Raw genomic sequence first — 25,139 nt, forward strand, 5'->3', positions numbered from 1 at the left:
AAATAATTCAAGAGTAAAACATGAATGAATTTGGAAAGGAGTATAAATTGACAGAGGCATTCAAGAGTAAAACATGATTGAACATCATCATAGGCAATCAAGACTAAAACATGATTGAATAGTATCAAAAGCAATCAAGAGCAAACCATGATTGGATAACATCATAGGCAATCAAGACTAAAACATAATTGAACATCATCAAAGACAATCAAGAGTAAAACATGATTGGACAATATCAAAGGTCATCAAGAGTAAAACATGATTGAACAACATCAAGGGTAAAACATGATTGAGACACCAACCGAGAGTAAAGCACGATCAAACAACATCAAGAGTAAAACATGATTGAATATAAATAAAGATCAATCAAGAGTAAAGCGTGATTGAATAATATTAAAGGTTAATGCCAAGTAAGTTGGACTTTGATCTCAAGGTAAGATGTTGATAACAACAAGACTTGGAAAAATATAAATGAGCATGAATTTGTTTCTATGCATGATGTTGAATTTTTTTCTATGCATGATGAATGCTCAATGCAATGTAGTTATTTATGATGACTGGGATTGACTCTTTTGTGAGGCAAGATTGGAGCTTTGATTCCTCAACACGGGAACTCTGAAAACTCTGCTTGGAAAGAAGATGCTTGAACAAACTTCTTGTCACACTGATAACTGTATTAAACAAATGATCCTTTGAGAAGGACTGATAAACTATGCTTGAGGATTGCTGAAGAAGATTGCCCCTGATTGAATAATTGTTGCAAGTTAACTGATCATGGCTTCAGTTGAACTATGTTGGGGATGAACTGATCACAGATTCAACTCTTGAAATGAATGTTGGGAAAACTTGCCATAGTATACATCTTGAAGAGGATATTCTGATCAACAAATCTTGATTAAACATCTGAACAACAGGATCTTGAAGGAACGTGCCCCTGATAGGATCACTGATCAAGTTTCTCGACTGTTTGAACTTCCTTAAAGATAAGTGCTTACTCGCAAATAAAATGTTCATTCAAGAATGTTAATTTTAATGCAATGCTTAAAACATATTTTTGAAATCAAAGTCACTTTGTAAAGAAAATGGAATCACTGGTCAAAACATAAAGGTTAAGACAATCAACGTGAAAGATAAAGCAAAGATATGGTATCAACATAAATGATTGGTAAATCTCTTAGGAGTCAGCTTACGCAACCTTGTTGTAGTATGCTTTTAAAATAAACCTTGCTTCAATTAGGGCTTTTGAAGGTTGTAACGTGGTCAGGTTCACGGTTTTAAAAAAACAAAAGGTATAAGGCTCAAAATTTTTGTAACCCACCCCGTCTTCGTGATGATCTTCAGTCCTAAACTCAGTTAATTCAGAATATGCATTCAGGTTCCAAGAGACTTCTGGAATTTTACCTGTTGTAATGATGAAAGTTCACAAGCCAAGAAAACTTAGAGATGGCAGTCACTTCTTCCTTTTGATAGTCACAACATTTTGTGGTTCAAGAATTTATTGACTTATCTCTCCTTTTTTTCCTTCTTTTGATATCCCTAACTTTTGCCTGAACTGTTTATTTTGAACTTACAGTCAGCAGGATGCCTTAATTTTTGCCTAAGTCATTTTATGATTTTGACTTAGCAGGCTTTTCTTTGATTTTCTTTTTTGATACTTTTTTTCTGAAAGATAGTGACTACTTTGCTTAATGATTATAATGAACCATCGTCGAATTTTGCTTGGCGTCTCCAACATTTCTTTGATGTAAGCGGAGGAAAGCTTGTGATTAAAACACTTGTTAAAAGGTGCATTGAATGATTCTCTTAAAATAGAATGCACAACCAAATTAACTGGGAACTACCCTGCCCCAGGTTAAAATGTGGGTTATTTCGTACAGAAAGAAACACCAACTTCTAGGCTCAAAGGGGTTGACGAGGGATTAACTTCCTTATTTCTCCAGTGTTTGGGAATTGAAACAATGCCTGTACATCGTCAGCAAAGTTTTATTTGAAAGCATACATTTCAACAACCTGGGTATTTCGTTGTCATCATCCTCCCTCCAATCTTTGCATAAAACACAAGTTTGATAGAGAAAGCAAAATAGAAAAAAAAGTTTTGTAAAAGAAGCATAAACATAGACATAGTAGATGAAAATGACTTCAAACATACGATGCTCATTTCATTAAAACTAACATTCAGGAATAAACAAAGTTTAAAAGCAAACAAATACAACTGAGGAAATGCAAACAGAAGGGAAACATGGCCTAGTGACTAATCAGTGACGAGGATGAGCTGTCTTGTCTTGATACACTGGCTTTAGGGAGATAATTGTCTTTGACCCGTTTTCAGCCATTCTGATTCGGCAAAGGATTAGTGACAACATTGGGACCAACATTCTTAAAAGGTAACATCTTTGATCTAATCAACTCTTGAACTGTGGCCTTCAAAGGGAAACATCTTTCTAAATCATGACCCGCTGCCCCTTGATGGAAAGGACAATGAAGATCAGACCTAAAACCGTCTGGAAGAGGATTTCGAGGAGGAGGAATCAACTTGATGGTAGACAGACAACTTCGAAGATGGAGACAGACAAGGATAAGTTTCTTGGGTAACATGGATGTATGTATGCAAATGATGCAATTGTTGTTTATATTATTTGAGTTTCAAAGAACTTAAGATATTAATTTGCAAACATTCAAGCATTGGATTAAAGCATTGATCAAGTTATCATCAAAATCAATCATCCATTTTGGTGGATTAGAGTTTTCACCCCATCAACACCCAAGATCCATTGAGTTTGATGAAACTTACGATTTTTACAAAGAAAGACCTCTAAGTTCATTGGAAATCAAAGGAAAAGATTTTTATGAATGTATGTATGCATGGATGTATGAATGCCACATATACAGACATGGTAACACAAACATGGTGCACATAAGATAGGTTCAAAAGTTCAACGTCACGAGCATGAGGTCAAAGAACCAAACATGGGATAGTACTAAGGGTTAATCACCTGCACAACATGTTCTACTGATACGTCAGAGTCTACATTCTTCTTTCGGATATTACCGGCTTGCACAACTGAACTTGTGAGCTAGCAATATTCTCAAGAAAAACTCGTCTGAGTGTGGCTCTCCGCATGACAACTAATCCAAGTCTTCACCTGAATAGTTTCTGCGCCACAACCTAATAAGGCCAGGATGGGTTGGGGTTCTACGGCCAACTCAGCTTCTACAGTTCAATGAAAGCAATAATGTCTTCGCTACGAAACATGCTAAACATATTACCAACAAGGAACCTCCACTGAGCGGAAGGATTCTCACGTACGCCTGTACATGACTATACCCTCCACCTAATTCTTATGTGTACTTAATCCGGGTTAGGATTTGTCCATAATGTATCTCAAGTGACGGAACCACACATATATCCAGAATAGCAAAAACAATAACAAAATAAACAAGTATAAGCAAATATTAAAGTGATCAAAAACTCTAAGGTAACCCCTCTTTTAAAAAGATTTTTCAAATCCCCAGCAGAGTCGCCAGTTCTGTAACTCGGTTTTTTGAGGCGAACTGACTCCTTGCTCTCTTTTTTTTTGATTTTTTTTATTATTGCAAGAGTCGCCACCGACTTTTATTTTATCCAATTATATTAGGAAAGGCATAAAAGAACAGAAAAAGACCTTTTGACAGATTTTGGGTTCGGGGGGTTGGTTATACAAAGGGAAGGTTTTAAGCACCCTTTGTATCCATGGTTATCCATGGGCTCTTAATTGCTTAGCTCACTTTTTTAAATGCTTTGTTGATTTGAAAATAGAAGAAGTGAAGATGGACAATAGGTCACATAGGTCTCTGAAGAGTTTCACCGGGAATAATGCCCTTCAAATACCAGATGAAAGTTTTGAAAATAGATGAGAAGTTTTGAAAATACGTTGTTTGAAAAATGAAAGTGTTTGAGCAAGCAATTAGGAGTTATCTACTCTCAATTTATAAGACCTTTCCTATGCATTTAATACTTTTCTTAAATGATGGTATGATTAAAAAAAAAGTAATAAGAGGGAGAACCATAGAGGTGCAAGTGTGCAAAGTGCTTTTTTTTTTTAAAAGTTTTATCTTGATTATTAATGTTTTAACTCAATGGTAAAAATATGGTCCAAGTGGACAAAAGGAAGATGACGGAAATATAAACAATGCGTCCAAATGGACAAAGAAAAAATAGCAGAAGCATAAATAATATGTCCAAATGGACAAAGAGAAAATAGCGGAAACATAAATAATATGCCCAAATGGACAAAGAAAAAATAGCGGAAACATAAATAATATGTCCAACTGGACAAAGACAAAATAACATAAACATAAATAATGCGTCCAAGTGGACGAGGAGAAAATAGCAGAAACATAAATAATGCGTCCAAGTGGACAAAGAGAAAATAACAGAAACATAAATACTGCGTCCAAGTGGACAAAGATAAAATAACAGAAACATAAATAATACGTCCAAATGGACAAAGAAAAAATAGCAGAAATATAAATAATATGTCCAAAAGGACAAAGAAAAAATAGCATAAATATAAATAATATGTCCAAATGGACAAAGAAAAAAATAGCAGAAATATAAATAATATGTCCAAATGGACAAAGAAAAAATAACAGAAATATAAATAATATGTCCAAATGGACAAAGAAAAAATAGCAGAAATATAAATAATATGTCCAAATGGACAAAGAAAAAATAACAGAAGCATAAATAATATGTCCAAATGGACAAAGGAAAAATAACAGAAACATAAATAATATGTCCAAATGGACAAAGAGAAAATAACATAAACATAAATATGATGAATGATAAAATAAAGTATAAAGCAAGAAATATAAAGAACAATATAATAAAATGCGGAATTTAAAGTTAATTGTTAGTATGTTAGCACGAGAATCATCTTGAAGCTAGTCAAGTATATCCACGATGTTAGTGAAGATCGATGGTGAGTGAATGATGATCTCGGATTTAAAGTTAATGAAAATTTATCATTAGCTTGATAGAGTCATAGCGACTACACGATAAATTTCCAAAAGTCTTAAATCAACTGCATACAATCTCTGCCATATTTGATCTTTTATTCCAATTCGGGACAAAGAAAAAGATAAGAAATAATATCAAATAATATACAAAAATAAATATAAAACAAATTAAACTTAATTCATTTTTTTTGTGATTTTTTTGGAATTGATTTTAAGTTAATTAACAAGCTAATTAAAATAATAATTATACAAATAATTAAACTTAACAAGAAAAATATTCTTTTTTATGTCAAGAATTAGATTATAAAAATATAAACCTAAATCTAAAAGGAAAATATTTTGGAGTTTTTTTTATTGGTTGAAAATAATTAAAAAAAGCAATATTTACATAATTACTAATTAATTAAGCAAAATAAATTAATTATGAAAAGAAATAAAATATTTTTATGTTAAAAATTAAATAAACATTTTATCAACTTAAAACTAAAATTAAAACATTTTTTTGAGAAATTGAAAATATGCATAAATATGGAGTTTTTAATTCATGAACTCCTAACACTACTACATATTAAAAATTACATTGTACTTACTCTATGATGTCCCAAGAGTGGAATAGAGTGATTGAAATTGATTGAAGGTGGCTATTTGAATGAGCCTTGATTTTTACAAGTTTATTGAAACTTTTGAAAAATATAAAACTCTTAAGCTATGGCTTTGTTGTTGTTGTTGTTATGCTCTCCTTGTTCCTCCTCCTTTTTCTCCCCCTCTTGAATGAAGAAAATGAAGTTCTATTTATAGGCAAATGATTTGATATGGAAGCCTTGCAAGTTGGAATTTTCATGATTGATTTTGTGGAAAAAGAATGGAATATTCTTTCAATGAGTGCATTTCTTTAACCATGGTTAAAACACTCAAGTGTTATTCTCTTCAATCTTGCAATAATATCTTTAAGCATCTTGAATTGGTCTTGATTGGCAACCATAAGCATCTTTGATAATATCTTTGAATTATCTCACTTTAATTAAACTTTAAATGAATAAAATTTAATTAAAATGAAATAAAAATGTCATGAATCATGGATATGTTGTGAATATCTTTAAACATATGAGAATCAAGATTGAATCACAAAAGAATTGGCCTTTTAAAAAAAAAAATCAAATTTTGGTCATTACTTGTTTCATGCATTTTTCCAAAAAAGGTCAACTTCATCAAGGCATATCTCCCTCAATTTTGATCCTATGAAAGTGTTCTTGTACTTTTTGGAAAGCCCAAGATGTCCTCTACATGCCAGTTTGGAAGCGTTTTTGCATTTGGAGAAGTTATCTTGATGATATGGGCTTTGACAAAAAACTGCTTTTTGTTGACTTTGAAAATGACCTGTAATGTTTTGGCTTATATCTCTTAGGCGGAAGCATTTCTTGACCTTGGTCCCAACATCAAATTGTAGAGAATTGAATTTCCTTGAGAATGAGCTTTAGTTGGAATTTTTCTGATAAATTATGAGAGAGTTATGGTTGGTCAAAGTTCAGTTGACTTTTAGGTAAAAAACTCTAATTTTGCAATTTTGAGTTTTGTCGATTTCTGAACTTTTCATGATGAATTATGATCAACCATTGATCACATGATGAATCTTTTGACAAAATATGGATGTTGACAAAAAATTGCATTTTTGACTGTCTGTTGACTTTTTGGTCAAATTGGTCGTCTACTGACTGTTTGAGCTGTTGACTGTGCGTCCGAGCGAATCGAAGTTTGAAAATTTGTCTGGTGGTACTTTGAGAAATATGGAGATCCATGAAATCCATTTGAGGTCTCAAAAACTCGTTCTCCTGGAAAAAAACAAAAAACCTAGTTAGGGACTGTTTGTGTAGGAGACAGTTAGGCGTACCTGATTTTTATGCAGTGTTGAGTCTCTGTTGATCACGTGATTATCAGAAGACTTCTAGAACAAAATCTTGGAAATTTGAAGTGCGAAAAATTGATTTGACTGATGGTACAAACACGGAGAATTGCGCTGATAGCGGGTTTGACTGGTAACTAGCTGTCCGGGTATTAACGTAACAGTTAAAGTGAAAACTTAACAGTTAAAGTCAATTTTTTCCTTTTTTGTTTTTTGTTGTGTTAATAGTGAGAAATTATTTACATGATTTGTTAGAAAACACAAATATAATAAATAACTAAAATACACTGTACGCGAACAAAATTACCGTCAATAATAAGATTGAAAGGGATTTAATGCATAGAAAATTAAATATTTAACTAGCAATAAACACACATAATATTATCTTACTAGTTAAACGACGGTATAATAGATAGTGTAATACTTAATACTGACAGTACAAATATTACCTAAACAAAACGTAGCGAACAGTACGGTAAACATAAAGAACGGTACATTCTAAAAAACAGAAGATACGACAAACTTTACATATGACGATTAATAATCCATGCTATGAACAACAGAAAATAGATGATCGGAAGTGTAACCATCGCAGGTCCGCATTTTTCAGGACTATGCAGACAGAAGAAGGACATGATCACCGTAAAAATAGTGATGACTATAAGAAAAAGTGTATCCATCCACTTTGCCATTTTTGCCGGGGAAGAAGAGAAAATAATTATGAGATAGAAGTTTGAGAAACTTGGGAGATGAGTGAAATTTGATGTGAGAATTTATGGAAAAAATGAGGAGTATTTATAGAGTGAAAAGAGAGAGATAGAGACGTTGGGAATGGAATGGTACCGTTAGAATAGTAGTAGGATTTGAAAAAAAGTATGGTAGGTTTTTGAAAAGAAAAGGGGTGTAGAATAAAGCTAGGATTTGATTTGAAAGAAAGAGATTTGAAAAGAAAGGAAGATATTTGAAAAGAGAGAAAGAGATTTTGAAAAAATAATATAGTATAAAAAATAAAAATTAGTGGGAAATAAAACCAATAATAATTTAATTGTTACCAGTATAATCTGAAACCCGGACTCCGCGCCTGCAAATTTTAATTCTGTACCAACTGCGTCAGCATCATTTATCTGAAAATAAATCTCAAATAAACAGTGTATGAAGTGATAAACAGTATTTGGCGTTTATGTAAGAATAAATTTAACAGCGAACCAAAATACTGTATAAAAAATTCTAAAAATTGAGTATTCATAAAATCAGGATATTTATGAAATAAAAATCCAAGACTGTATAAAACTCCAAATTTTTAGACAGAAGTCTGTTGACTTCTTTTTGAAAAAAAAGAACGCGGGCGAATTTTGGGGTATAACAATAATGATCATAACACTCAGAAAATGATGGGATCTCAGAGGTCAAAAATTGGGGTGCAACACTCGCGAGTTTGGATAAGACGTCGGCTCGTGAATTGTGTTCTCGGGGAATATGCTCAACTTCTGCCTTAGCGAATTTTTTTATCTTATCTTTGACGAGCGTGAGGTACTCGGCAAGCATGTCGTTCTTGGCTTGGTAGTCGCCGCTGATCTGGGATGCAACGAGTTGGGATTCGGTGTAAATCTTAACCTCCCGAGCGCCTACATCCTCTGCGAGTCGAAGGCCTGCCAGGAGAGCTTCGTACTCGGCCTGGTTGTTCGACGTGTTGAAAGAGAGAACCAAGGAAACCTCGATGATGAGTCCTTCGTCGTTTTCCAAGATAATGCCGGCCCCGCTTCCCGAGCTGCTTAAGGCGCCATCTACGTAGATGGTCCACTTATTCTCAGCGAGGGCCGGGGAGTTGGCGATCGAGGTCATTTCAGCTACGAAATCTGCTAGCGCCTGAGCCTTCAGTGCCCTCCTGCTTTCGTATTGTATGTCGAACTCGGAAAGCTCGAGGGACCACCTTAGCATTCTCCCGGCCATGTCTGGTCGGCTGAGGAGTTGCTTAATAGGTTGATCTGTTCGAACGACGATGGTATGGGCGAGGAAGTAGTATCTCAGCCTTCTGGCTGCTGTCACTAGGGCCAGGGCGACTTTCTCGATCTGCTGGTATCGCACCTCGGGTCATTGTAGGGCTTTGCTGGTGAAGTATACGGGTTTCTGCCCGTCTTCAATCTCTTGGATCAAAGCCGCGCTGACTGCCTCGTTAGAGACGTCCAGGTAAAGATATAAGGGCTCGTTGTCATCGGGTCGAGAGAGGACAGGTGGTTTGGAGAGCACTTGCTTGAGGTGGGATAGTGCTTGCTCGCATTCCTCGGACCATTCGAAGGTCGCTTCTTTTCGCAATAGCTTAAAGAATGGAAGAGCGTGTTGGGCGGATTTTGTGACGAAACGGGATAATGCTGTGAGCATCCCGTTTAGGACTTGGATGGATTTTTTATTGTTAGGAGTGGGGAGTTCCGAGAATGCTCGACATTTATCCGGGTTGGCTTCTATTACTCGTCCGGTCAAGTAGAAACCGAGGAATTTGCCTGCTCGGACGCCGAAGGTACATTTTTCCGGGTTGAAGCGCATCTTGCAGGATCTGGCCTGCTCGAATACTCGCTCGAGATGGGTGGTGTGATCGGAGTCTTCTCGAGATTTGACGATCATGTCGTCCATGTAAACTTCGAGGGTGTCGCCGATCTCTCCTCAGAACACCTTGTTCATCATCCGTTGGTACGTGGCTCTGGCGTTTTTGAATCCGAAGGGCATTACGTTGTAGTAATAGTTGCCCGACTCGGTCATAAACGCCGTGCACTGTTTGTCGCTCCTAGCCATGAGGATTTGGTTGTAACCTGAATAAGCATCAATAAAAGATAATAATTTATAGCCGACCGAGTTGTCGACCAGCCTATCAATGTTAGGTAACGGGTAAGCATCTTTGGGGCATGCCCGGTTAACATCAGTGTAATCAACGCACATTCTTCATTTTCCATTAGATTTTTTAACTAGTACAACGTTTGAGAGCCAAGTTGAATACTTGGCCTCGGAAATAAAATTTGCCTCTAAGAGGTCTTTTACAGCTTTCTCGGCAGCCTCCGCTTTCTCGGGAGACTGCCGACGCCTACGTTGAACTACTGCCTTCGCGGCTGGATCAATCGAGAGGTGGTGGCAGGCGACCTCAGGGTCAAGTCCGGGCATTTCCGCTGCGCTCCAGGTGAACAGGTCGGCGTTGGCTTGAAGGCAAGCCACGAGCTGCTTTCTCGGTAGGTCTGGGATGCCCTTACCGATCTTCACTGCTTTGTCGGGATTGTCGCCCAGCGGGACGAGCTCGAAGTCCCTGTCTGGGACAGGCCGGACGGGGTGAGCTGTCTTTGGTCGTGCCTCTTCGCCCTTCTTTAGCTCTTCTTCCGTAAAGCGTGCGTCGAGGTCGACTGAGCTGACGTTGGTCGGCTGATGCTGATCTTCTCGAGGATGCTTGTCTACGGCCCTTGGCTTCTTGTTGGAGCTGGATGGTGGGGCGATCAGTTGCAGCCCCTTTACGGAGGCGTCGAAGATTCTTCTGGCGGCTTCAATGTCGGCGTTGATGGTGGCCACTCGTCTTGCTCTTGTGTAGAATTTCATCTTCAAGTGCACGGTCGAGGGTACGGCGGTGAGCTCGGCCAGAGTGGGGCGTCCGATAATGCAGTTGTATAGGGTCTTGCAGTCGATCACCAAGAATCTGGTTTTGACTTGTCTGGAAGCTTCCCCTTCCCCGAAGGTGACGATCAACTCGACGTAACCCCAAGGTTTGGTGGTGGCTCCGTTGAAGCCTTGGAGGTCAGAACCTACATAAGGAGTGAGGTGTGAGTCGTCCAGCTGGAGTGTCTGGAAGAGGTGAGAGTACATGATATCGACCGAGCTGCCTTCGTCGACTAGGACTCGTCGGACGTCAAAATTTGCCATTCTAGCCCAGACGAGTAGGGGAATTGTGGCGTTGGGAGCTCCGCCGGGAAGTTCTTCCTAGTAGAAGGTAATTGGATCTGATTTTCCTTTGAACTTCCGCAGAGTAGGGCCGAGGTCTGCGTTGGCGCTGAGAAATTCATCGAACTTTCTCTTCACCGATCTGATGGTGAGAGAACTAGGATCCCCGCCGTTAGAGACGACCATGGCGGTCGGGAATCTTTCCCATTCGCTAAATGCAGTGGTTACTCCGACCGAAGGTATGAAGTCCTCAGGACGGGTGACGGACAGGGCTACTTGCAGAGGTCGGTTGTCCGGCGAGTTGCCCTCGTCAGAGTTTCGTTGGTCGTCCCTCCGGGAAGGTTCTCCTTTCTTTGTGTATTTTGAAAGGCGACCTTCCTTGATCAGCGTCTCAATGGCATCTTTAAGGTGAATGCATTCCTCGGTTAGATGCCCGTGACTCTTGTGGTACTTGCAGTACTTGGACTTGTCAGTTCCTGGCCTGGCGGGGTTCGACTTCAGGGGCCTGATGCTGGAATTCTTGAAGTCGGTGCTTTTGCACTCGGCCAGGATTTTCTCCCTTGAAGCATTCAAAGGGGTATAGTCGTTGAAGCGACCAGCTGGTCCTCGGCGCTCTTTGGCATCGTGTGACCTGTCATCTCTCCTCTTTTCATGTCCTCGTCGCGTCAAAATTTGCCATTCTAGCCCGGACGAGTAGGGGGATTGTGGCGTTGGGAGCTCCGCCGGGCAGTTCTTCCAAGTAGAAGGTAATTGGATCTGATTTTTCTTTGAACTTCCGCAGAGTAGGTCCGAGGTCTGCGTTGGCGCTGAGCAATTCATTGAACTTTCTCTTCACCGATCTGATGGTGAGAGAACCAGGATCTCCGCCGTTAGAGACGACCATGGCGGTCGGGAATCTTTCCCATTCGCTAAATACGGTGGTTACTCCGACCGAAGGTATGAAGTCCTCAGGACGGGTGACGGACAGGGCTACTTGCAGAGGTCGGTTGTCCGGCGAGTTGCCCTCGTCAGAGTTTCGTTGGTCGTCCCTCCGGGAAGGTTCTCCTTTCTTTGTGTATTTTGAAAGGCGACCTTCCTTGATTAGCGTCTCAATGGCATCTTTAAGGTGAATGCATTCCTCGGTTAGATGCCCGTGACTCTTGTGGTACTTGCAGTACTTGGACTTGTCAGTTCCTGGCCTGGCGGGGTTCGACTTCAGGGGCCTGATGCTGGAATTCTTGAAGTCGGTGCTTTTGCACTCGGCCAGGATTTTCTCCCTTGAAGCATTCAAAGGGGTATAGTCGTTGAAGCGACCAGCTGGTCCTCAGCGCTCTTTGGCGTCGTGTGACCTGTCATCTCTCCTCTTTTCATGTGCCCGTCGCGAACCTGAGTTCTCGTAGTTCGAACTACGGGTGGCATCATTGCCTCGCGAGGCTTTAATGGCAGCAGCTTCTCCTTCTTCGAAAGCGATGAAGGCTTGAGCTTTACGGAGGAGGGCGTTCATGGTGTGCACCTTCTAGATTTTGATGGCCTTCTTGAAGTCACTTCCGGGGAGGAGTCCTCGCTCTAGGAGGTATCTCTTCATGTAGTTGGTCGTCTGTACTTGGACGGCCTCTTTGTTGAACCTGTCGAGGTAGTCTCGGAGAGGTTCATTGGTTCCTTGGATTACTACTTCGAGGTTCGCCTCTGATTTCGGTTGCCGACGGGACACTGTGAAATGGCTCAAAAAGAGTTCTTTGAGCTTGGTCCAGGAGTGGATGGAGTTGGGAGGAAGATTCCTGTACCATGTCATCGCCCCTTTCCTGAGGGTGGTCGGAAAGATGCGGCATTTGATGGATCCCCGGACGACGTGATAATCCATGACGGCTTCGATGCTCCGAATGTGGTCGTCAGGGTCAGTGGTTCCATCGTATTGGTCCAAGCTGGGTGGTTTTTCCATCCCTCGTGGAAGACGAGCTCTTCGGATCTCCTCGGACAGGGAACTCTGGAAATCTTCCTCGTCACTCGGTCCAGGGGAGGTTGAGTGTCTGCTTCGCCTGGGCTTCATCTGTGTTTTGCCCGAATTTTTGCGGCTGTCCTTTGGAGGGGAATGCTCGCGGGGTTTCAACACAGCCTTGGAGGGGCCTCGGTAGTCCTGTTCAGGTGAGAGGCTCCTAGCTTCAGCGGTTTCAGGTCTCTGATTTTTCCTGCTCTTTCGTGGTGGAGAGCGGGAATATGATCTCTGGCGACGGTTCCTCCTGGGTGGTGAGCGGGAAGAGGATGGGGAGCGCCTGCGATATCTCCTCGGTGGTGAGCGCGAGGAGGAATAGGAACGCGATCAATAGCGCCTCCGCGGGGGGGGGGGGGGGGAACGATATCGTCGCTTCCTTTCCAGCTCGTGGATGCGGTCACCCTGAAGGCGGATGAGACGGTTGGTCCTCTACAGCTCTTTGAGTAGGAGGATGGCCGTCGGGTCAGCATCTTCGGGGATCTCGACCTGCTCTTGGTCGTCTTCATAGTGAACCCTTCGTCTCTCAGAGGTATGGGTGAATGATGAAGCGGGCTGCCCGTCTCTGGCGTCAGTTTCGTTCAGGTTCTGAGGCTGCTCGTGCCCGTTCTTGGGTTGAGATTGCCCGTTCCCACCGTTTTGAACCTGTTCGACGTTCTGAAGCTGCTGTCTTCTGTTGGATTGTGAGGCCTCCTGCCTCTGTCCCCTTTGCCCGTCAGGGGTAGGCTGCTGTCCTTCCCGGCGAAGTCGATTCGTCCCCCCAGGGTTGGACTCCTTGATGAGCCGTTGCAGGCGGAAGGGATCAGCGCTTGGGACGTTGGTGTTGTTGTTGTTGTCAGCCATGACGATCGTGGATGGATTAGCTTTGATCTTTGTTTGTTAAAGAAGGGGGAGCAAGGTTCCCACAGACGGCGCCACTGATCGTACCTGATCAGAAGAATCGTCAAGGCGGCAGAATCTGGCTTGAAGAGCAAGATGGGGGGGGGTACCTGCAAGGTCCTCTGATGCTAAAGTCAGTAGCTATCAGAGATTGAAGGTTTAGAAAGTGTAGAATGTGATACCTGACCCTCTAGTGAAAGAGGGTATTTATAGCCCCCAGCGCTGGGCCAAGGTTTCCTAATTGGGCCAAATCCAGTTGGAGGCCCACGTGCTAGGAAACTGCCAGAACACCCTTGTGCTAGGGCTGAGTCAGTAGGTGACCCACGTCCTGGATGAGCGTGGCATAGGATTCAGAGGAGGTTGACCGGATCCTTCGCTGAAGTGTGATACATGGTCTTCGTGCTTGAGTAGTTGTAACGGCTACCAAGCAAATGGGCCCAAATGCATTGGACCTGCTCGGCCAGAAGGAAGAGCTGGGCCTGCTCGGCCCAGTCCAGAACAAAATTTAAAAGAGAAGCACTATTCTTACACCTAATTTATACACTAATACTTACACTCAACAATGTTCACCGTATTTATACGATGAACAATGTTTTCTTAAATATATATCTATGAACAGTGATATGTACGTGAATAGTAAACAATGATAAAGTTGGTTAATGAAATATAAAAATTTGATTAATACAGTTATCAAATTGATTAATAAACGTTCAAATATTAAAAATAATTGAGTTAAGTATGTTTTTGGTCTCTATAAATATCTCAAATTTTATTTTCGGTCCCTATTAAAAAAATGATATATTTTAATTTCTATAAATTTTTTATGTAAGCAGTTTTAGTCCTTACTAATTTTTTAAATTTTGAAAACAGTTTAATTACTCTTAAACTTTTAATTTTTTAAATAATTTTTTTCATACATGTTTAAAATACTATAAAATATTTCTTTACCAAATTATAGAATTTTTTAAAATGAGAAGAATTAAATATGAATTTTATAAATTTCAAAAGATAATGATAAAAGTAGAAAATTTCTTCACCCACCTCCTAACCTTCTTGGCCACCTCTGGTGAATTTACCACAATACCCCTAGTTTCGGAAGTTCATTTCCGAAAACGTACTTTTTTTGGAAAAAAAGGTGTTTTCGGAAATGTATCTCCGAAAAAGTTTTTTTTTAATATAAAATATTGATTTCGGAGATGCATCTCCGAAATAAAGTTATTTTTCAGAAAATGTGGTGTTTTCGGAAGTTCATCTCCGAATTCACCCCCCTTGGAGGAATTCGGAAATGTACTTCCGAAATATTGTCTGGACAGAAGAAAGATGAAAAACAAGAACGATTCGCTTTATTTAATCGGCTGAAGATTACATCGATCACATTACATAAGATTAAAGTTACATATTGTTAAACACGGGTAGGTGGGGATGAGTCAACATTTTGATAACTTCGTCCGCCGATCTTTGAAGTTTCGCGTCCAACTCGATCGGGCCCTTCGAAGAAAATCGGTCGAACATTGTCCACAAAACCGCTAAATCTTCGTCGTTCTTGTTCTCAAAAGGTGTGAACTTAATGTGTCCCTCGTCGTTAAGCGATGGCGAGCGGTACTCGAGCTTGACAACCTTTCGATTCTCGGGATAGTGCAAAAGCGTGTTGAGCGACGGTATCAACTCCGCAAACGGCGTGTCGCGCGGGAAGCGAAATTGGAACAACATCGGGTATCCGGTTTCAAAGTAGACGAATGCTAGGTGGGGGTAGGTTTGTGTCATTTGTGTTTTGTGGTGTGAAGAGGATGAAGAAGAGTGTGTTGTATTTATAGACTTATTGGAGCAATGATGGCCCAACAAACCTTATCCTGCCTCAGGGGACTTTTCGGAAATGAACTTCCGAAAATTGGAGGCAGACTAGCATATTTCGGAAGTTCATTTCCGAATTATGCAGAAACAGAACAAAAGTTTGCATTTTGTTGATTGCTTAGTGTGTTGTGTAATAGTGAAGGAGAGAAATTTGTATATGCAGCAATATTTTCGGAAATGAACTTCCGAAAATATTCACGGTTTTGAATTGTTTTTGACTTCGGAAATGTATCTCCGAAAACACCACTTTTTTGGTGTTTTCGGAAGATGTATTTCCGAAGTAAAAAAAAATTCAAAAAAAAATAACTTCGGAGATGCATCTCCGAAGCAGGGGCAGTTTTGGGCTTTCGCTGGGGGTGACCCCCATAGGGAGGTGGGTAAAGAAATTTTCTAAAAGTAATGTAAATCTCGATTTAGAAATCAAATTTTGAGTTTTTTTTTCCGAAAAACTTTTAAAATGTTCTAAACATATTTGTATCATTTAAAAATACACATCGGTTTAACAATAAAGACTAAAATCACGTGTATAATAATTTTGCGGGGACCAAAACATGTCATTTTTTTAGTAGGGGCCAAAAACAAAATTTAATAATTTTATAGGGATCAAAAACATATTTACCCAAAATAGTAGTAAAACAAAATTGGTTAATGAAAAGTAAAAAATTGGTTAATAATGTGACGAAGTTGGTTAGTAACCGTCCAAATATTAAAAATAATTTTTAGTAGTAAAACAAAGTTGGTTAATAAAGTGTAAAATATTGGTTAATGAACTTATGAAGTTACTAGTTAATAAACACACAGATATTAAAAATAACTTTTAGTAGTAAATCAAAGTTGGTTAATAAAATGTAAATCGTTGGTTAACCAGGTTATGAAGTTGGATAATGGAACAATTTTATATTAGTATTTTTTAATCTAAACAAATTAAAAAAAACAAAAATTTATTTACTATTATAATAATATTTACTGTTCACACTACTGTTCATGAATATATTTTTTATTTAAAAAATATTATTCACCGTATAAATACGATAAATAATATTATGTGTAAGTATTGGTGTATGAATAATATTACTCATTTTAAAATTATTTTACATTAAAGCGATGTTTTGAGAGCACAAATATTGAAATTTTTTTCAGTGTCTTCGCAATTCCCAAAGCTATTGATATTTAATTGTATATTTTTGTTTTTTTATTTGATATACATTTTGTTTCTTTTAACTATCATTTTTAAAATTTTTAAATATATAAAAAAATATTATCATTATTTTTATATAATAATTATTTTTTATCTATAATATCTTTAATTATTTGTCATATGCATTTGATTTTTTTCTCTCTAGTGACTAAACATAATTTTGACAAAAGTGTAATTAATGTTATCTTAAATTTCATAAATGACAATTAAAAATAAACAAAAAATTATTCTAAACGTGACACTTAAAAAAAACATTTAAATATTTTAAAAAAACAAATTAATTATTTAAATAATTAAAAATTATAAAATTATATTAAAAATATTAATAAGGTCTATTTAAAAAATCAAAATAAATTCTTTGAACGTGAATGCTTTTATAGTTAAAAATAATAATTTTAAAATTAAATTTATTAAAAAAATATTTTTATTATGGCAGACAAAATATAAACTTACTTATGTTTTTTTAATTATTTGTCGGGGAGCCTAGCAAGCGCTGGAAGTGTCAATAAGCTAAACTTTCAAGATTCAACTGACATTAACATCGCATATCCACAAAAAATTTAAGGCAATGAGACTCGGGGTCACCTCATCTATATACTCAATATTTTCTCCATTTCTAATGAATGTGGAACCTAACCACTCACTCTTGAATTCAAACAATTTCTTTCACAAATGCGAGTCACCCACATCACTAGCCTTAATCCATACTATGATTTCACTTTCGCTCCCTCATTGAGCATAACCATGGCTATAATATCACTCAGTGTATACTAATGATAACAGACGTACGCTAATTTTTTTCTAGGGGGACTAATATTAATGTTTGAAACAGACATAATATACTATTTTGACACGATCTTGTTTCTGTCGAGCAACATGCTTCGACACAATGAATTACAATCTCAACTAAATAATAGTAGCAATAAAATTTTATTATATAAAGTAAAATTTTAAAATTACATATTAACCAATAATTTTAAAGAATCAAAATTAAATTAAGGAAAGAATATATGGCTCGATCTTTGAGTAGTATGATGTTGGTATGTCAAATGTGAATACTCCCTCCGTCTCACAATAGGTGTCTTCTTTCCTATTTTTATTTGTCTCAAATTATTTGTCAATTTAGAATACCAATGTGATATTTTTTCCCACTAACTTATCCTTATTTATTATATTTTAATTCATTTAAGTACTCCACTACCAATTAAACTAAGGTTATTTTAGTAAATGAGATTCACTTTATTATTGAAATCAACATAATTAATTACTTTTTTAAAAAGTGAAAATATCAAAGAGAACACCTATTGTGAGACAGAGGGACTAATAATTACCATCTTGAATGGAAAAAAAAGATTTTGAACACTTTATAAGTGAGAGAAGACATAGACTCAACATCTTAAGATTTTGAATTAATATGTAATTTTAAAAATTTATTTTTTCTAGCAAAATTTATTAGTATGATCATTTGGGGTGAATTATCTCCAATTTATAAGAGGTAGCATAGGCCTCACCTTCCTTATATTTAGAGCTGGCAAAATGGATTACTCAACCCTAATTGGGACGGTCCTTACATGCCTCGGACTTTTTAAGGCCAAACAAAAAAACTCTGTTGTAATATGGACTTGAAAATTACTATTCGAGCCGACACTAGATGAATTTTGGACTATCCGGTTCTAAAAGGTTTTTTTTTAAATAAAAAATTAAAATAAAACCTCATAATATTTATTATAGATAAAATTAAAAATTATATTATTTTAAAATAAATAAATTTTTAGATATTACACATGTATAACTATGTTATTTTAGTGTAAATAACTATGTAGAACTAATCTGCTACCTACAGTTTATATAGGCTAGTCTTAATGAGCAGTTGATTTTTTAGAGCTGGACAATAAAACTCTAAAAAAAATCAACTTTAATTTTAAAGTTTAAGTTCTATAATTTTTGGAGCTGGCAAACCAGCTCATAAGAATTAATCTATTTTGACAGTTCTCCATATATTCGTGTGGTTTCGTAATCCCGGAACTCCTTTTCGCAAGCTACAGTACAGCTATGAAACGTATGTGTTTGGATAGCGTCCTAAAAATAGTCTTCAATAACATATAAATGCGTTATTTCTTTCTGATACAATACTTGCACCACACATTTTATTTATTATTTTTGGTCAAGCTTGCACCACACTTTTTATTTTTGTTTTAAAAAGTAGATTACAGTTTTGTGGATATTTTAATTATTATTTTTTGGGTATAGACAGATAGGTCTTTAAGGTCAATTTATATAGATTAATTTAGTTAATTAGTGAAATCAAGGGATATAACTATCTTATCTTGTATTAGTAAGTTGATTGACATTGACATGCGTACCGGTTTTTGCTTCCGTTTCGTTTGAAAGCAATTGAACATTAATCGTGCAAATCCACTTGGAAACATTATCATATATCTCTTTGGTCTTTTTGTTTTATAAACCTCATATGATTTGTCTTTATGTATATATATACCAAATACTATTACACACGGAAATTCAAAAAAATAAATGAATAGTATTAATCATCTACGTGTTTTGAAAACTAATCCCTCTGTCTCACAATAAGTGTACTCTTTTCTATTTTTATTTATCTCAAATTATATGTTCATTTAAGATACCAATGTGATATTTAATATTTTTTGTCTATTTAACCTACCCTTATTTATTGTATTTTAATTTATTTAAGTACTCCACTATCTATTATTAATAAGGTTATTTTAGTAAATGAGACTCATTTTATCATTGAAATCAACATAATTAATCATTTTCTTAAAAAGTGTGAAAATTTCAAAGAGGACACCTATTGTGAGACGGAGGGAGTATTTATATCTGAAATTCTACTTTCATAATATATATATATATATATATATATATATATATATATATATATATATATATATATATATATATATGTACACTTTAATTTATATTATTATATTAAAATAAATGTCACTCAATTCTTAAAAATATATCGATGTTAAACATTACATATTTAATATAAGCGTTCATTTAGTTCAGAATTCAACAACAAAAATTTTAAAAATATTTAAATGTTTTTAAAAGCTTAAAATAATATGATATTTTATACTTGATATATTTTTTTTTATTAGAAATGTGGGTAACAGCTGATACGAGTAAAATGATATAATATTTTATACTTGATATGATATTTTATACTTACATACTCATAGAACACATGTATGTGTGCTAAAGTTGTTATGCAAGCAAGTATGGACTTGGGTACGAGGATTTTTTCTAAATGTGTATATGGAGATAAATATTATAATATATTACTCATACCCTACCGCCGATTGTCAAACGTATTTACACATAATTTTCTACTTGCATATATTCTCATAGTGGAGATTTTATCTTGGCACCATAGTTGTTAATCCCAGATAGCGGAGTGGAGCGGCCGACCTCCGAGAATGGGAATAGCGGTATCCCGGATAGCGGGATAAATTTTTGTATACTGATAATTATATAAAAAATTGTAAAACATATGTCATGAAATACTAAACTAATTTCACAACACTCATAAAATATTTAAAAAATCTAATGTCAAACAAAGAACAATGCTTAATAATTCAAAACATAAAGATTCAAAACATATAGATTCAAATTCAAACTTAGTACTATGATATGAAAATTCAAGCAAACATAAAAAATCATGTAGCATCATCAAAATATTCCTCAACATCTTCATCTTCATCTTCTTCAACATTTTCCTCCAATTCTTCATCTTCAACATCTTCCTCCGATTCTTCATCTTCAACATCTTCTTCAACCTCTTCTACCACCACTTGTTGTGAAATTGTTGCTCTTGGTGCAATTGTTGCTCTTGGTGGCCTTGATGTTTGTGGTCGTGACATTGACCTCCTAATGTAGATTAAAGGCTAATTAGCCCCACTTGCATCGGTAACTTGAGTCCAAGTTAAATCATGATTTGGATCAACCAATTCTTCACCATCATCTCCTACCTTTTCCATCTCTCCCACCAACCATTCGGTGTGGAAATTAATTTCGCTAAATTCCATAGGATCAATTTTATCCCGAATTTCAAACCTCTCTATCAAAGCTTGATTATACTTGATAAACACCAAGTCTTGCAATCTTTGATGTTCCAATTTATTTCTCTTCTTGGAATGAATCTAAAATACAATAATTTGAAGTATTAATTTAATAATACTTGCATGTAAGATACTTTAATATCCTAGTATAAAATTAATACTCACAAGCTCAAAGATGCTTCAGTTACGCTCACATCCGGAAGCACTACAACTCAAAATCAACACTTTAATAGCCAACAATTGCAAATGCGGAGTTTCGGCTCCATAAGACTTCCACCACTTAGCTGCAAGTAATTGTAAAAAATCATTCCATATACATAACATAAAGTATATCACATGTTAAACTTCAAAAAATCATTCCATCTTACCTGGAGCTAATGTCGACCTTTGTCTCATTGCCGCTTTTATACCAAAGAAACCTGTAGCACCCCGATATTGTGCCAATTGTACTGAAATCAAATCCTCCACTTTTTCACTTTCACTAAGTCTCTCAATGCACTTACGGAGGCCTCTCACCAATCTAGCATCGGTCTCAATTTCTGGTTTAGAATAATAATATTCAGGATTGAGATAGTGACCTGCAGCATGTAGCGGATGATGAATTTGACACTCCCATCTTTTATCAATGATTTCAAAAACGGCTTTGTACTTGCTTGAATTTAAACTGAAAGCTTTTTCAATCGATTCCTTCGCTACCCCCATTGCGGCATATATGTATCCCATTGCGGGTTTACTTTCATTGTCAACCATTCTTAACACATCTACAAAAGGCACCATGCACTTAAGAGTGTAGAGAACATCATTCCAAAATGATACATTAAGAATAGTAGTAGCTGCCATTTTTCCTTTAGCATCTTTGGCACACTTGGAACTTGTCCATTCTTCACAAAGGAACATCTCTCTAAGCTTTCCTTTTAGTTCTTGCATCCTTTGTAGACAAAGGAAATGGGTAGCAAACCTTGTCACTCCTTGTTTAACCAATTCAACATTGCCGGTAGTCTTTCTCATTAAATTCAAAGCAAAAGTATGGTTATAAATGTAGCCCACAAACTTAATCCCTTTTTGTATAACCTTTTTCACCTTTGGAATTTTGCCTATGTCTTCTAACATAAGGTCAATACAATGGGCAGCACATGGAGTCCAAAACAAGTGTTTCCTCTTGTCACACAATACTTTACCCGCCGCTACATAGTTACTTCCATTATCGGTGATCAATTGGACAACATTTTTTTCACCCATTTCCTCAACAAATGTGTCCAACAACTCAGCTAGCTTATCCCCCGTCTTTGCATAGTCCGAAGCATCCACACTCTTCACAAACATAGTTCCCGTCGGACAATTGACCAAGAAATTGATCAATGTTCTACCTTTTCTATCCGTCCAACCATCCGACATGATTAAACAACCGTATTTGTTCCTTTGCACCTCTTGGTTCTTCAACAAACCTTTCGTATATTCCAACTCATTTTTAAAAAGTGGAACCCTAAGTTCATGATAACTTGGCGGCTTCAAATGGGGACCATAGCTCCCAACGGCTTCCAACATCAACTTAAAAGCTCTTGCATTTGCTACATTAAAAGCAACACCACACATATAAAAAAAGCGAGCAACATACTGGATGGTTCTTGCCCTCGCTTCTTTATCACAAGCATCATTGATGCTTGTGTCCTTAGCCTTCTTATACACCAAATATAATGGCCCTTTAGTCCTCTTGACGGCTATTGAAGAGGTCTCACCCTCAGCAAGCCTCTTTCCGGTTCGAATCCTACTTATTTCCTCGACATCCATGGTATCATCGGCATCTATTTGCACCGCAATTTCTTGTATTCCTTTCTTAATTTTTTCTTTCTCAAACATGTCAGCACGTAATATAGCCTTAACATCCTCGGGTGTTTTCAAACAAGGAACTACGTTACCTTGAATTCCTGCTTGATGCCTTTTTGCCCTACTTATTCCCCCACTGCTTGTTAAATTACAGAAATCACATGTGACTCTCTTCCGGTTATTCAAATCCTTCAAATGATTATATTTCCATCCTATGTCTTTGCTATTTGTCGGTTTGAACGTTGGAGCACACGAAGCGACTGACGCAGAATTTGGTGTTGAGGAAGATGCTGCCATGTTGTTCTATAATCGACAAAAAACGGTTAAGTATAAATAAATAGCCACACTGGGAATAAAACAGTGGGGAATAAATTTAACAACTCTGCCAAAGAGAGGAAGATAAATAGAAAAAGATGTATTCAACAACTCTGCCAAAGAGAGGAAGATAAATTTAACAACTCTGCCAAACAGTGGGGAATAAATAGAAAAAGATGTAGAAATATAAATACAAAAGTAGAAAGAAGAAGAGAGGAAGATTACCAAGAGTGAGAGAGAGTGAGACGACGGCGGGAATCTGGTGGGAGAGAGAGATGACTGGGCCTTACAGAGAGTGAGAAGCTGAGAGCGAGAGGGATGGTGGCTGACGGCGAGAGTGAGAGGCTGAGATGACGGCGAAAATTAGGGCAATAGAGAGTGAGAAGCTGACGGCGAGAGTGAGAAGCTGAGAAGCACGAGAGAGAGAGAGCGGTAGAAAACGAAAAGGGAAAATTGTTTTACATTTTAAAACGAGGGCAAAACTGTAATTTTCACCAAAAAAATTTTAAAAAAATAGAATGGATCCGGATCCGCTCCGCCCGGGAACGATCCGCGATCCGCTTTCCCGGCTGTAGCGTGCGCTACAGCATCTCCGCCACCGCACCCTCTGTCCCGCGCGGGAGGGGGCCGCTCCGCTCCGGAGCGCCGCTATAGCGGCCATAGCGGTCGGGAATGACATCTTTGCTTGGCAACCCCACAATTGCGGTGTTTTTACCATAATATCAATTTAATTTTTTACGTTTTTGAAATTTTGTGTTTTTCAGATTTTTAGAAAACTGATGAGTTTTTACTGAATTTTTGAAGACTTTCATGAGTTTTTACCGGATTTTTGGGGAGATCTATGCAGTTTTAGGGAATCTCATAGTCTATTTTTTAGATTTTCAAAAATTACTAGATTTGTACTAACGGATTTTTCAAAGACACTCCCGAATTTTTCAAAAAATTTATGATTTTTTACTAGATTTTTCAAAAAATCTATGAGTTTTTACTGAATTTCTCAAAGAATCTATGAGTTTTACAAAATTTTAAAAAATATACTATCGAATTTTTCAAAAAATAATGAGTTTTTTTACCTGATTCCAAAAATATATCAGATTTTAAGAATATACTACCAATTTTTTCTATTCATACCAAATTTTTCAATTACACTACCAAATTTTTCTTTCACTCTTTTTTATAAGGATATTTGGTAATATAAAAATATGTGGGGGGTGGCAAGTAATATTTTAGGGGTGGCAGGATAAAATCTCCTCACAATAAAGTGGGGAAAAGGAATATCTCGTATCTTAGAAGTATTTGGTTTGACAAACACAAAATTTTACTTTTGAAATATATTTTGGGATAGCTAGAGACACTCTATGAATTGCTACCACATTTTAGTGAAAATTCTAAAATACCACTAGATTCTGGAGATGCATCTCTTGACGAACTAAAAAACACAAATCACATACGTTTTTACAACATTCTAAATAATTGGTTGTCTTTAATCCAAAATGCATCTCCTGAATAAATTAACACACTAAAAAACACAAATTGCATTCGTTTTTTACACATCAAATAATAAATTATATTTATTTCAGATATACATTTTTGAAATGTACCGAAAGACATATTCAAATCCTTACTTTCCTCCCATCCCATGTATAGTAACTACACTAACTACTTTACTTAAGTGATAGTGTAGTTTTTCAAAAATAATTAAATTAGTATTGAAAATAAGGTGAAACGAAGAAATTACATAGTTGTGTATATTTAGATCAAGGAAAGAATTTCTAAGCACTAGAAATAAAATTGTCTCCACAGTCCACACCAACTAAAAATGTCTATTTCAAGGGAACTTTCGTGGTCAGTAAAATTATAATACATGCTGTAACTATTTTCCAAACATTAAAGTATAATATACATAACAAATAAGATAGAATGATTATTATAAAAGGTTTCGAAATGTATTTCTAGATACATTCTAGAAATGCATTTTTAAAATAAATTTAGTTATAAAATTAAGATGTAGTTTAAAAACAAATGAATTGTGTATATAGATGTGTTTGGAGGTGCATTTTTAAAATCAGATGGATATTTTTATATGGTGTATTTCTGTATTATATAGTGAGATTAACAATTCACTTTTAAAGGTTGGGTTGAACTTATGAGTATTAATTACTGTTCCTGTAAAACACGTTTGGATCACCTACCGGAAGCTAA

The 25,139-nt window shown here is 36.7% G+C and overlaps 1 protein-coding gene across 1 annotated transcript; it reads right to left on the reverse strand.

Annotated features, from left to right (window-relative positions):
- Positions 1-20,624: 20,624 nt before the first annotated feature.
- On the reverse strand, positions 20,625-22,919 carry LOC131658014 (uncharacterized). The gene is made up of 3 exons (XM_058927352.1): positions 21,167-22,919; positions 21,024-21,082; positions 20,625-20,879 (listed from the first exon to the last, which is right to left on the reverse strand). Exons 1-3 carry the CDS (start codon positions 22,917-22,919, stop codon positions 20,625-20,627), a joined length of 2,067 nt encoding a protein of 688 aa, XP_058783335.1.
- Between the last annotated feature and the right edge of the window lie 2,220 nt (positions 22,920-25,139).

The sequence above is a fragment of the Vicia villosa genome, linkage group LG3 (assembly GCF_029867415.1).
Source record: "Vicia villosa cultivar HV-30 ecotype Madison, WI linkage group LG3, Vvil1.0, whole genome shotgun sequence".
Classification (NCBI taxonomy): Eukaryota; Viridiplantae; Streptophyta; class Magnoliopsida; order Fabales; family Fabaceae; genus Vicia; species Vicia villosa.